At 19.1% G+C, this 15631-nt stretch overlaps 5 protein-coding genes across 6 annotated transcripts; 2 read left to right on the forward strand and 3 right to left on the reverse strand.

Annotated features, from left to right (window-relative positions):
- Positions 1–267: 267 nt before the first annotated feature.
- PF3D7_1015500 (nucleotidyltransferase, putative) lies at positions 268–2115 on the reverse strand (the record flags this gene model as incomplete). Its single annotated transcript, XM_001347401.1, has 1 exon — positions 268–2115. One exon carries the CDS (start codon positions 2113–2115, stop codon positions 268–270), a length of 1848 nt encoding a protein of 615 aa, XP_001347437.1.
- A 1148-nt stretch (positions 2116–3263) lies between these two features.
- On the reverse strand, positions 3264–5260 carry PF3D7_1015600 (heat shock protein 60; the record flags this gene model as incomplete). Its single annotated transcript, XM_001347402.1, has 2 exons — positions 3264–4864; positions 5119–5260. The coding sequence occupies 2 exons, from the start codon at positions 5258–5260 to the stop codon at positions 3264–3266; spliced, it is 1743 nt and encodes a 580-aa protein (XP_001347438.1).
- Positions 5261–6128: 868 nt separating this feature from the next.
- Positions 6129–8281, reverse strand: PF3D7_1015700.1 (tubulin binding cofactor c, putative; the record flags this gene model as incomplete). 2 transcript variants are annotated; one of them, XM_002585357.1, is made up of 9 exons in its annotated part: positions 6129–6284; positions 6421–6553; positions 6681–6748; positions 6856–6928; positions 7065–7138; positions 7218–7272; positions 7400–7620; positions 7774–7934; positions 8215–8281. In XM_002585357.1, the coding sequence occupies 9 exons, from the start codon at positions 8279–8281 to the stop codon at positions 6129–6131; spliced, it is 1008 nt and encodes a 335-aa protein (XP_002585403.1). The 2 variants fall into 2 exon arrangements, with proteins under 2 accessions (XP_002585403.1, XP_024329094.1); XM_024473283.1 differs by lacking the exons at positions 6129–6284; positions 6681–6748 and having other exon boundaries at positions 6530–6553.
- Positions 8282–9901: 1620 nt separating this feature from the next.
- Positions 9902–11506, forward strand: PF3D7_1015800 (ribonucleoside-diphosphate reductase small chain, putative; the record flags this gene model as incomplete). Its single annotated transcript, XM_001347403.2, has 5 exons — positions 9902–9988; positions 10111–10143; positions 10269–10405; positions 10632–11289; positions 11414–11506. The coding sequence occupies 5 exons, from the start codon at positions 9902–9904 to the stop codon at positions 11504–11506; spliced, it is 1008 nt and encodes a 335-aa protein (XP_001347439.2).
- Positions 11507–13357: 1851 nt separating this feature from the next.
- PF3D7_1015900 (enolase) lies at positions 13358–15231 on the forward strand (the record flags this gene model as incomplete). The annotated part of the gene is made up of 2 exons (XM_001347404.3): positions 13358–13400; positions 13934–15231. The coding sequence occupies 2 exons, from the start codon at positions 13358–13360 to the stop codon at positions 15229–15231; spliced, it is 1341 nt and encodes a 446-aa protein (XP_001347440.1).
- Positions 15232–15631: the final 400 nt, after the last annotated feature.

A 15631-nucleotide genomic window follows, 5' to 3' on the forward strand; every position in this document is an offset into this window, starting at 1 on the left:
CCCAATGTATAAACAAAATATATAATACAAATATATACTACATGTTATATTTTATTATTATTATTATTATTATATGTTTTAATTTTTTTGTCTTTTGTAACAAAGTTTTTAATTATTAAAAAAAAAAAAAAAAATATTAGTAAACAGAAAAAAAAATAATTTAATAAAAAAAAATACAAAAATTAATAAATTTTATATAAATTATATTATATAATATTTTCATGTTGTAATAATTTAATATAACATGATGTTTGATATTATATAATATTATGAATATAAGACGTTTTCTTTTGAATTACATACATCTTTCCAAGAACCATTATTTTTTAAAATTTTATAAGCCCTTTGCATTTCATTTATGATTGTTTTATAATTGGAAGGGAAGATATTTGCAACATTTTTCCCTACTTCAAAAGGATTATCTACAAACAGGAAATATGATTCAAATTTTTTTAATGTCTGAAAATTTTGGTAATAACCATTTATATCTCTTATTGCTATAATACCACTTTTATATTTATATCCATAAAATTTAAAAAATTCTATTAAAAGTGTAGAAATATCTACATATAAATTATTATGTATACTATTATTTAATCGTTTTAGTTCATCCTGAATAACAATATCGTCTTGACAAAATTTGCAATCAACACCCATTATATAAAATGGTTTTTCATTCCTTTTAATAGAAATATCTTGAAGTGACGGAAGTATTTTTGGTTCAGCAACATTTTGTAAAAAATGTATTATCATTAAAATTAAGGAAAAAGATGATAAAAATCCTTTTGATCTATCATTAATATTTCTTATCTTTGACCAATATTTTAAGACTATACCCATAGTTTGTAATCGTTTATCTATAGCAACATATTTTTGAATTAGTTTTGAATTTATCACTGCTAATATATTATTTACAGAAATGTCACAAGATAACTCAAAGGACTTTTCACGGTTATTACAGTAAAAATGGATTATAGGTACTTTAGCTGAAAATCTTTGTTCAATAACACCATTATTAAAATTATTTAAGAGTAAACATATTTTTTTTAAAAATGTTATCTGATCTTTTCTATTCAATAATATTGGTATTTGAATACATATATCAATATCACTATTTCTCATCCAAAAACCATTTATTACTGATCCAAATGGAGTTACATATGAATTTTTATAATGTTTATTAATTTCATTCTGTAAAAAATTTAAAAATATTTTCATATTATTTATATCATTTATGGATGGTTTTAATGAATATTCTAATTTATTCAATTCATCATTTAATGATTTAATATTATTTGTATTAAAACAGTAATTTTTTTGATTTTCTTTTATCATTGATTTTAAATAATTTTGTATATCATCATCATCATCATCACTATTATTATTGTTATTATTATTAATATTACTATTTTTAATATTATTATTATTAATATTATTATTACACTTGTTATTAGTATCACTATCATATGTATCATATATATTTGTTTCAGAATATATATTATTACAATCGTTACTATTTATACCGTGGTATATCATTTTATCAAATTTCTCATATCTTGTATCCATTCTTTTTTCTTTACATAAATTATTATCAATTAGAGAATTATTATTTATATTCACCTCTCTTTTTATATATTTATTCTTCATAGAAGATTCATTCATTTTATCAAATGGATTAATATTACCATCCTTGGTCATATTACAATTAGTATCATTATTGTAACATATATTTTTCTTCAAAAAATTAGTTTTAATAGCAAAATTTTCGAATTTTTCATTTTTTAGATTCTCTCTATCTTTATATTTCTCATTCATATGTAATCCATTATTATCTCCACAACGATCAATATTTTCCATTCCTTTTAATTTCCCTCTTTCCAATATATACTCTTCGTCTGAATCATCACTGCTGATATTATAATCTAAGCTACTATCACTTAATTTAAAGTTGGTCAGTTGAATTTTCTTATCTAATTCAATATTTCTATTATTCTCATCATTGTTATATTTTTTTGTACTAAATTCATAAAATGAATTAAATAACTTAAGAAACTTTATATTGAATCGAGGTACATTATTTAAAAACAAATAAAATCGTAAAGAAGGTATATGCATATATCTTTTTGTTCCTAATATATTAAAAAACATAGAGAATTTTTTATAAATCATTTCATGGCATTTACACAAAATTTTTTAATTAATAATTCTTTTAAATACTATATATTCCTTATTTAATATGACCTTTCAAATGGTATTGGTATTATTTGTTATTATGACCAAACCATTATTAAAAAAAAAAAATTTTCGAAGATCATTGAGAAAATAAATTGTATATCTATATCTATATATATATATATTTATAAAATATGTAACTCTTTTCAAAATATACACTTGATTTTTTATGTTTACATTATTTTTTTCCCCCCTAACAACATAATATTATTTACACCTTTATATATTTTTTCTATGAATTTAAAAAAATGATAATAGTATTATAATAACTTGTAAGGTGCATTTTATGTTTTCTTAAATTAATATCCAAAGGAATTAATAAGATATTACTTTGTTTAATAAATATATTTTCCCATACAAATTTAATTAAATTATTAATATACTATATATATATATATATTTTTTTATTTATACTTTAATGCATATATTATTGAAAAAGAAAAAAAAGAAAAAAAAGAATGTAATTTACTTTATATTAATGTTTTTATAGAACATATTAATCTGATATATATACATATATATATATATATATATATATATATTCTATTTATTCTCATACATAAATATGTATAATTTAAAAATATGTAAAAAGGTTCATTATGAATAATTTAATATTTTTATATATGCACATATAAATAAATATTATATTCTCCACAGTCACCTTCCAATATAAGCGCACAACTTAATATCGTGAAAATTTTGAAAAAACAAAATTGTTTTAAAATATTAAAAAAATATAAAATAAATAAATAAATAAATAAATATATATATATATATATATATATATAACAACACACACAGATCATAAAACTGCGTATATTTTTATAATAAAAAAAAAAATTCAAAGTGAAATAAAATATGTACATATATGTATATATAATAATAATATACACATATATCATCCTTCTAGATTAAAATAAATGTAAAGACAAATATATTATTTTTAATTGAATTAAAAAAAGTTATCTTTCGAAATTGAATATTTTAATTATCAAATAATAATTTAATTATATAATTTATTTAATTTTTTTTTAATACATTCCCCCCATATCACCCATAGAATTAACTGAATTCATATGTTGTGATGATTCTTCATTTTTGGAATCTTTAAAATCAACAATAGCAACTTCTGTTGTTGTCATTAATGATGCTATAGAAGCAGCATCTGATATAGCTGTTTTAACAACTTTGGTTGGATCAATAATACCTGATTCAATCATATCTACATATTTTCCTTCTTGCGCATTAAAACCTATATTAGAATTTTTTTCTTTTAAAATATTTCCTGCTACAACTGAACCTTCATGTCCAGCATTTTCAGCAATTTGTTTAATTGGTGCTTTACAAGCATCTTTAATAATATTAACACCAACTCTTTGATCATAATTATCAGTTTGAACTGAATCTAATTCTTTCGAAGCAAACAATAATGCACTACCACCACCTGGAACAATACCTTCTTCAACAGCAGCCTTAGTAGCACAAAGAGCATCTTGAATTCTGTCTTTAATTTCATTAACTTCTACTTCACTTATTCCTCCTACTTTTATTAAAGCAACTCCACCTGTAATTTTAGCTAGACGTTCTTGTAATTTTTCTTTTTCATAATCTGATGTATTCATTTTTATAGCATTTCTTATACTTTCACATCTTTCATTTATTTCTTCTTTTTTTCCTTCTCCTTCCATAATTAATGTACTATCTTTGGTAACATTTATGGATTTTGCTTTACCTAAATAAGAAACAACTTGTGGATCATCTAATTTTAATCCAGTTTCTTCTGTAATAACTTTTGCTCCTGTCATTACTGCTATATCATGAATCAAGGCTTTTCTGTGTTCTCCAAATCCTGGTGCCTTTACTGCACATATTTTTAAACCTAATCTCAATTTATTTACAATTAATGTAGCCAATGCATCACTATCAACATCTTCTGCTATAACTAATAAGGATGACTGGTTTTGTAATACATGTTCCAAAACTGGTAATAAAGATTTAACAGTAGATATTTTTTTTTCATGTATAAGTATATATGGTTTATCAAGTTCTACCTTCTGGTCTTTGCTATTATTAATAAAGTAGGGAGAAATATAACCTCTATCAAATTTTATACCTTCTACAATTTCTAATTCATGTTGTAGCGTTTTTCCTTCCGTAACCGTAATGGTTCCTTCTTTTCCTACTTTTTTCATGGTATCAGCAATTAGTTGACCTATATTTTTATCACCGTTTGCTGATATACTTGCGACATTGAAAATTTCTTCTGTTGTTGTAACATCCTTCTTTATTGAATTTAAATACTCCAAAACCTTTTCGACACCTTTATTTATACCTCTTAATAAATCCATTGGGTTCATTCCTGAATCAACTGCTTTACAACCCTGTTGAAATATTGATCTAGCTAAAATTGTAGCTGTTGTTGTACCATCACCTGCTTTATCATTGGTATTTGCAGCAACTTGTTTTACCATTTGTGCACCAAGATTAGCTAGCTTGTTGTTAAATTCAATGCTCTTAGCAACTGTTACACCATCCTTTGTTATTTTGGGTGAACCAAATGACTGTTCTATGATAACATTTCTTCCTTTTGGACCAAGCGTTACACTAACCGCGTCGGCCAACTTATTGCAACCTATATTTATGAATTAATAAATAAAATATAATAATAAATAAATAAATATATATATATATATATATATATATAACATATAATGGCATATTATGTAAACATAAAATTGTAAAAAAAAAAAAAAATAATAATAATTATACTAAAAATTTAAACATTTATAAGCATAAATATATTATATACATTTATATAGGTACTATTATACAATTATACAGATAAATATTAAGAATATATAAAAATAACACACATATAATATTAACCTGTAAGCATAGCAGTCCTTGCATCACTTCCAAATCTTATATCTTTTGATATGTTTCTCTTCTGAATATTACTTAAAATTGAAACACACTTGTTTCTATTACTGCCGTTATTAAAAATTTTCCCTCGTAATGTTGATATCATTGTTTCTACAATTTAATAAAATACGTTTTCAAAAATTTAATTTTTTACTCTTATTTTATTATATTATATTTTTAATTTATCTTATTATATATATATATATATATATATATATATACATATATATTATATTTTTAAAGGTTTACACAATCCTTCACATATAATAATTTATCTATATGAATTATTCACAAAATTCAAATAAAATAATTCACATAAATTATATTATATACTTATAAATATTTATTTATTTAATTTATGAATCGTCAAACATTCACATATCAAACAAAAAAAAAAAAAAAAAATTTAATTATTTATATTTATTATTATTTTATATATAAATATATATATGTATATTACATGAAATTAAAATGATAATATGTGAAAAAAAAAAATAAATAAAATAATAGAGTTTATATATATATATATATATATATATATATATTCATAAAATATAAACCTTTTCTTAAAACGCTTGAAAAATAAAATTATTCAACATATATATATTTTTTTATTTATATATTATAGTACTATTTTATAAAGATGTCATATAAAATAAATGCACTTGAAGTATTCATAAGTAAAATAATATATATGTAAATTTTTCTTTTTAAAAATATAAAAAAAGAAAAGAAATTTTCTACAAAAACACATCAAATTAAAAATAAGTAGATTCATATGATTTAAAATAAAAATTAATATTAATTATATATATATTATATATTTGTGAAATAATAATAATAAAAAACGAGCTTACAAAAATGTAGTGCTATATATATATATATATATATATATATAAATATATAAGTACATATAATATTAGCTTTTTTATATTATTACCTGAGATTATGGTATTATAAGGAAGAAAGTTATTTTAATTTATTTTTTTTAGAAAAGGTGGGAAATTTTCTACTACATAGTTATCATGTGTTAATTTTTCTTGATGAAGACCATTAAATTTTTTTATATATTTTATTTTTATGTTATATATTTGTATCTCTGTATTTATACAAAAATTTGGAGATTTTTCCTGTAATCATTTTTTATTTAGATAGAAAATTAATATTAATATATTTTATGTATGAATATTTAGGAACATTTTTATATGTTATGTAGGTTTTATTTCTATTTTTTTTTTTTTTTTTTTTTTTTTTTTTATATCCTACCTGTGTATTTTGCCAATTAAAATCCATTATTTCCATCCATTTGGTTGAATCTTTGTTTATATTAATTTTTTGTAATAATTCGGATAGTTCATCAAAGATTAAGTTATATTTATGGAAAATAAGTTTTGTGGAACTATTAATTTTAAGAAAAAAAATGGAAATATATATATATATATATATAAATATATTATATAAAATAAAATAGGGGAATATACAAAATATATATTTTTCAATACTTATTTTTTTGTGTGTTTATTTACTTCTCGATAATTGGATTACTGATGGTATTAATATAAAAATTGGTATTAATAGCGTCATGTATTCTTATCTATGTGTGTAAAATTTATCAATTATAGTAATCATATTTATTAAATAATTAATATATATATATATATATATATTTATTTATTTATATTTATATTTTTAAATTAGTACTTGCTTAGAATTTGATAAAATATTGCAGTCTTGACAATTAGAAATCATTAGAGATGACTCGACAGCTGAAACCCTAAATAAGAATTAATATGTATGAGAATAGAATTGAAACAAAAAAAAAAAAAAAAAAATATATAATATAATATAATATAATATAATATAATATAATAATGTGTATTCATATATAAGGTAGTCTTTTTGAATTTTACCAGATTGTGCATTGTTTAATTTTCTGTATTAACACAGAGCTTAATATATCAAGTATAATAATTTCACAATTAACCTAAAAATATATATATATATATATATATATAATATTATAGATATATAAATAAATAAATTATACTTCTTTCATATTTTACTAAATTATCCAGTAATAAATTAGAACATCCCGTTTCTCCAAATCCTTTTATTATTCTATATAAATATGTTTTTTTAAAAAATTCAAACATAAAACAATGGAACACGGCATTGATTTAAAATCATTTTCATTATATATATATTTTTTGATTTTTATATATTCTTATTTAATTGTTATAATTACCTTTTATTTTCCATATTTTGAAAAGACATATTATATTGGCTTAGATCAATCATATTTTCATTTACTTGTACTTCTTCCTTTTCTTTAAATAAATAATCATCATCAGGTAGGAGGAAATTATCATCATAATTAAATTCATTAGGAGTATATGCTTTTTCATTTTTATTTTTTATACTGGATTGTTTTAATGTTTCAATGTCTTTAATTAAATCTTTTAGTTTCTAATAAATTAAAAAAAAAAAAAAAAAAAAAAGAAAAAAGAAAAAAGAAAAAGGAATGTACAGAAATATATAAATATATAATACAAACAAATTATTTAAATGTATTAGAACATTTTTGGATTTCTTTTTTAAAAAAAAAAAAGAATATTATACCTTTTCATAAATTATAATCGAACTTGTTTTTAGATATTGAAAATAAATATTAGACACATTCTCTTTTAATTTTATGGCTTGATCAATTAATTCATTTATTTCTTTCAATACATCATCCTTGCATGTATCTTTTTTTAATTCTTCACATTTTTTTTCAATGCCTATATAACCATATTTAGAAAATTGAACCAAGAAGAAAAAGAAATAATGTAAAAAAGAAAAAATGAATAAACAAAAAAAAATAAAATTAAGAGAAAGGGATTATGTAATAATCATATTATTATAAATATGTAAATAATTCATATTTTAAGATATGTATATTATATTATATTATATTATATTATATTTATTTATTAAAATACAATATATTAACTGTTAATATTAACAAAAAAAATACTACTTATTTTTTAATATGTATTTTTATTTTTCTATAGAACAAACCTTTTATTTTTTTTTGAAGTATATCATCATAATTAGTATTATGAACTAGTGTAAAATCTTCATCCATTTTTTTTTTTTTTTTCTTTTTTTATAAGATAACAATAAATATTATCCTTTTTGGTATTTAAAAATAGAAAAAAAAAAAAAAATTAAAATAAATACAAAAAAAAAAAAAAAAAAAATCATAAAACCACAGTTTTTTTTATTAACAAAAATTAAAACCAATTTTTAATTTATCCAAAAAAAATATATACTATATATTATATATATATATAATATAATGTAATATGTTAAATGCATATGTGTAAAATTTATTGTGTAGTAAAAATTAAAATTTTCGTATAAAAAAATTATATATACATATATAATATATAATATATTTTTATATGAGGTGCATATAATGACAATTAAGTTTTCTTTTATATATTATAGGAATACATGATATTATAATTTTTTATATTTAAACATATTTAATATTATTATAAGGTTTACTTTGCTTTTATAAAAGAATAATTATTATTTATAGTATTTTCGAAAAAATATGTAAACTTATATATATGAGCGAATGTATCTTCACATACGATAATATTTAAAGAGAGAATTTATTGTATACATAATATATATATATATATATATAATATATTTCTTTTTTTTTTCTAATCATATATTATATATGAATTATTTATAATACTTTTTTTCCCCCCTTTTCTTTTATATTATTATACATTTTTAAGCGCAACTAAAGTAATCTTAATTTTACCCTTATTTTTATATTCATTTTATTTTGATATATTATTTATTTTTAATTTTATTATTTTATACATATATATATAATATAGTTAAACGTTTTTTAGATATCACACAAATCATTTTTAATAAACCTTAGTTTATAAATTATTCCAAATAGGTAACTGTAAATAGAATGTATATAAATATTATTCATATATATAATATATATATATATATATATATATATAAATATAACTTAATAAACAAATTAAGAACTATAAGTGGATTATATTAAAAAATTATTATATATATATATTATTTTTTTTTTTCATGTGTACATATATTTTCACTTTATTTTTCTTTGTTTGGAAATTATATATTGTTATACAGCTATAACAAATATATGGAGAATATTTTAGACATTAAATTTTTGTTTTTCACATTTACATATTTATTCTTTTATATACATATATTATATATATATATATATATATTCATAAAATATTTATGAAATTAATGTTAAAAAAAAAAAAAAAAGGAAGAAAAAGAAAAAGAGTGTGATTATTATTTGTATATCATATCCTTACATATATATATATATATATATTATCCTTTTTAGGTGTATTTTATATTTTTATATATATTAACACATATATATAAAATAAACATAATATATGAAAAATTTTATATGTTAATTAAAATTTTTTACATTTAAAAATAATATATTCCTTATATTTTATTATTATTTTTTTTTTTTTTATAGGATTTTAATTTAAATACAGGAAATAAGAATTAAGTAAAAAACAAAATGTAAGAATTTTATGGAAACAATATATTATATTTTTTTTTTTGATATATTTTATACTTTTTTGTTATATTTTTATTTTATATCATTTTATATTTGTTTTTGAAAAAAACAGAATAGTACAAACATTAGTTGTTTAAATTGTATAAGAAAATGAGTAAGGAACAATATCACGATCAAGAAGTATTGTTGGAGGCTCAAAATAATGATGAAATTTTGAAGGAAAATAAGTTCAGATGGGTAAATCCAGATAAAAAAAAAAATAAGTTCATATAAATATATTATAATATTATAAATAAATAAATATTTATAATATATATATTAATTGATCAATTTTTTACTTTTCTTTTGCTTTAATACAGGTTATGTTCCCAATAAAGTACAAAACATTCTGGGTATATTATAAAGACAACAAGAAAAATTCATAAACTATATTCCTTATTAATTTATGCATGTTCCTGTATATATATATTTATATATATATTATTTTATATATATACTTGTCTATTTTTTTCTTTAGAGTTATTATAAAGAAATTGAATCTCTCTTTTGGACTGCTGAGGATTATAATTTTGATAAAGACAAGCAATATTTAGAAAATATTGATAAAAACATGTTGGTTAAGTTGTTTGAACTTATATGCTTTTATAGTTTAAAGTAAATTCAAAAAAAAAAATAAAATAAAATAAATCAACATATATATATATATATATATATATATAAATATGTGGACAAAGAAATTATTCATTAATATATTTATATATTTATGCATTTATTGTTTTATTTTAATTTAATTTAATGTATTCTATTTTATATTTTTTTGAACCATTATATATATTAAATGTACCAACTTTTTTTTTTTTTTTTTTTTTTAACATTTCAGAGATTTACATGTTTATGAAGAACAAGCTCTTATCACCAGTAAAATGTTAGACATTATTCAGATACCTGAAGGAAGAGCTTTTTATGGTTTTCAAATGTGTATGGAGAATATACATGATGAAGTATATGCTTGTATATTCGAAACATATATTCCTGATTCAAAACAGAAAAGGGTAATAATAAATAAAGTGATTGAGTTAGACAGTGTTTTAAAAAAACAGAAATGGCTAACTGAAATATTCGAATCGAATATCCCATACTATAATAAACTTGTTCTTCTTTATATTTCTAAAGTTCTTTTTAATGGTACATTAAATATATTAATTGGTTATTGCAAAGAAAATTCTATACTCCCTTGCTTATGTAATGTTCATGAAAAAATTCATAGAGATGAATATCTTCATGGAGATTTTTCCGTTATGTGTTGTAACCATTTAGTTAATAAATTAAAATATGAACATGTCTTAGATTATTTTAAAATGGCTGTTGATTTAGAATATCAATTTTCACTGGAAATGTTAGAGCTCAATGTTCTTAAAATAAAGAAGGAACAAGTAAGAGCATTCTTAGAATATTTAACAGATACCATGTTGACTAATCTAAAGTATCCAAAACACTATAATTCCAAGTACCCTTTTAGTTGGCCCGAATTTACAAAAGTAATAAAAGAAAAAAAAAAAAAAAACATAAATGAATAAATGAAAATAAATAAATAAATAAATATATATATATATATATATATATATATATATATATATTTTTTTTTTTTTTTTTCCCTTGTAGATTATTGTTAATGAGAACGGCAAGGAAGAAACTGTTAAGAAAGGAGAAAATGTATATGGAGAAAAACAAATATTATTTGATGAAGATTTTTAAAATATATTATTATCTTATCAATTAAAAGAATAAACTCATTTCCCAAAATAAAATACAAAGAAAATTATTCATTTCATTATTTCTTATATGTATAAAATAAGAAGTAGAATACAAATATTTATAATAAAAGGATAGATGTTTTCTTTATACATACCTATTAATATATAACACTTCAAATATATGCCCTATTATATACATATACATACATACATACATACATACATACATACATATATATATATATATATATATATATATATATATATATATGTATATCTTTTTTTTTTTTTTCTTTTTTTTTTTTTTTTCTTTTCTTAAATGATAAATAAAAAGTATACCAAATAAAAACACATTACCACATATAACGTCCTATATATTTTTTGTGAATAACATTATAATAAATACACAATTATAATATTGTTATGTACATAAAAATTATTGAATATAAATTAAAAATGTTATATAATATTTCGAAAAAATAATAACTACATATATAAAATGAAGCAAATATTTATATTTAAAGAACAGAATATCATATTTTATTTATTTTTACCATATATATATTGATTAATAAGCAATCAAATCAGATATATAAATTTATACATTAATTATTAATAATTCTACATTAATGTTATTCAAATATATGTTTTCACACACAAAAGAAATGAAACCTTTTTCTATATGTATATTTTTTTCTTAATATTTTTTAAAATAAACTAATAACAATTATAATATTAAAAATGAGTTTTTTTTTTATTTTTTCTTTTAAAATAATATATACAAACGTAATAAATTCTCATATATAAATACGTATTTATATAATAAAAAAAAATATTTCATATAAGGATATTGTAATATAAGAATAATTATTTTCATAAAGAAAAATAAATTCAAATAAATAGTGAAATTTTTTTATTTTAACAATAATTCCTTTTTTTAAATGTTATTATTTAAAAATTTTTTTTTTTTTTTTTTTTTTTTTTATCTTTTAATCTGAATAGAAACAAATAGAAATTATACTATATCTACTTGAAAGAATATTATATATATTATAAATATACATGAAGAAAAAAAAATATTTGAAATATTCCTCCAAAAATAAATAATTATTTTATATATTTATGAATTAGTAATCAAAATGTATATTATTATATTTATATATTTTTTTATTTTTGACTTTTATTTATAAAATAAAAAAATATATATATAAAATAAACATAATGTTATTAAATTATTATATTTAAAAATAAAAAGATATAAGTGAATGCATATGCATTATATTATTATTATATATAGAATATAACATCTTTATACAGATTATTATTTATCAACATATATTATTATATATATATATTATATATGTGTAAATGGCCCCATTTCTGATCCATGCTAAAATACCATTTATTTATTATGATCTTTTATGAAAAAATAAAAATACTAGTAAGAATTCATTATGTAATCTCATATGCATCTCAATTAAAAAAAAAATAAAATGGGGACATATAATACATATATAATACATATATAATACATATAATATTATAATAATAATATTAAGTTATAAGGTTTTATTTTTATTATTTTATTTTTTTTTTTTATAATATAATAAATAATATTATAATTTATAAATTATATTTTTCTTTTTCTTTTTTTTCATATAAATTAAAAAAAATTCTATTATACTTTCCAAAATTAAAATTATTATAAATTTTATAATTCTCTCTTTTGTAATATTTTATTTTCTTAATATAATATTTTTTTAATATTCATTCTTATAAAAAAACTTTATATTCCTTTTATATTATTTTATTTTAAATAAAATATAAACATATTATACTTACTTTAAAAAAAATGGCTCATGTAATAACTCGTATTAATGCCCGTGAAATTTTAGGTATAGATATTTTAATGTTATATATTTTTTCACTTTGTATATAAATACCTTATTATATGTTTTTAAATAAATGTATATTCAAAGAGCTATATTCATTTTTAACTTTTTTTATTTTATATTATAAGAATGAATATGATAGATAAATAAAGATATATATATTATATATATATATATATATATATATTTATTTATTTATTTATTTATACATTAATGTATTAATATGTTTATTTTATGAATCCACGTGATATTTCTTTATGAATATGTATTCTATAGTTAACATATAATAATACATACGTATATAATAAGAATAACATAAGAATAAAATTTTTTTTTATTTTTTTTTTTGTAATACAATAATTTTTTTGTGTATCATTTTATTTTATTTTATTTTTAATATCTGAACATATATAATTAAATGTGAAAATTATTTACAATATATATATATATATATATATATATATATATATGTTACATTATTACTAATATCTGTATTTTATTTATTTTCTGTTGTTATATATTTTTTTTATATATAGATTCTAGAGGAAACCCAACTGTAGAAGTTGACTTAGAGACCAACTTAGGTATTTTCAGAGCTGCCGTACCATCTGGTGCCTCCACTGGTATTTATGAAGCCTTAGAATTAAGAGATAATGACAAGAGCAGGTACTTAGGAAAGGGTGTTCAAAAAGCTATCAAGAACATTAATGAAATTATTGCTCCAAAATTGATTGGAATGAATTGTACTGAACAAAAGAAAATTGACAATTTAATGGTTGAAGAATTAGATGGAAGTAAAAATGAATGGGGATGGTCAAAAAGTAAATTAGGAGCTAATGCTATTTTAGCTATATCCATGGCTGTATGTAGAGCTGGTGCAGCTGCTAATAAAGTATCTTTATACAAATATTTGGCACAATTAGCTGGAAAGAAAAGTGACCAAATGGTATTACCAGTACCTTGTTTAAACGTTATCAATGGAGGATCCCATGCAGGAAACAAATTATCTTTCCAAGAATTTATGATAGTGCCAGTTGGTGCTCCATCATTTAAAGAAGCCTTAAGATATGGTGCTGAAGTATATCATACCTTAAAATCAGAAATTAAAAAGAAATATGGTATTGATGCAACCAATGTAGGTGATGAAGGTGGATTTGCTCCAAATATATTAAACGCTAATGAAGCTCTTGATTTATTAGTAACTGCCATTAAATCAGCTGGTTATGAAGGAAAGGTTAAAATTGCTATGGATGTTGCAGCTTCTGAATTTTACAACAGTGAAAACAAAACATACGATTTAGATTTCAAAACTCCAAATAATGACAAATCATTAGTTAAGACTGGAGCTCAATTAGTTGACTTATACATTGATTTAGTAAAGAAATATCCAATTGTTTCTATTGAAGATCCATTTGATCAAGATGATTGGGAAAATTATGCTAAATTAACAGCAGCTATTGGAAAGGATGTTCAAATTGTTGGTGATGATTTATTAGTTACAAACCCAACCAGAATTACTAAAGCTCTTGAAAAAAATGCTTGCAATGCTTTACTTCTTAAAGTTAACCAAATCGGTTCTATTACTGAAGCTATTGAAGCTTGCTTATTATCTCAAAAAAATAACTGGGGTGTTATGGTTTCTCACAGATCTGGTGAAACCGAAGATGTTTTTATTGCTGATTTAGTTGTTGCTTTAAGAACCGGACAAATCAAAACAGGAGCACCATGCAGAAGTGAAAGAAACGCCAAATATAACCAATTATTAAGAATTGAAGAATCTTTAGGAAACAATGCTGTTTTTGCTGGAGAAAAATTTAGATTACAATTAAATTAAAAAATATAATAAAGTAAAATTTATATATTTATATATTTATATATTTCTTTATTTTATATATATATATATAATATATATAATTTATATGTTAAAAGAGAGAATTATAATATAAAATGCATATAAAAAAATATGTTCTTTTGTAATATATATATATATATATATTTATATATTTATGTGTGTATTTCTTTTATGCATGTATAAATTTTAATTAAGAGAAAGTAGGTATTAATTTTATATTTTGACCTTTTTTTTATAAACTTATAACAAAACATATGATTAAACTGTACAAGAAAAATATAACATTTTGCACAATACTTATACATTTTACGTGCATATATATATATGTATATATTATATATTTACGTATGTCGAACGTTATTTTGAACAACCTTTTGTGATA

Source organism: Plasmodium falciparum, assembly GCF_000002765.6.
Source record: "Plasmodium falciparum 3D7 genome assembly, chromosome: 10".
Lineage (NCBI taxonomy): Eukaryota > Apicomplexa > Aconoidasida > Haemosporida > Plasmodiidae > Plasmodium > Plasmodium falciparum.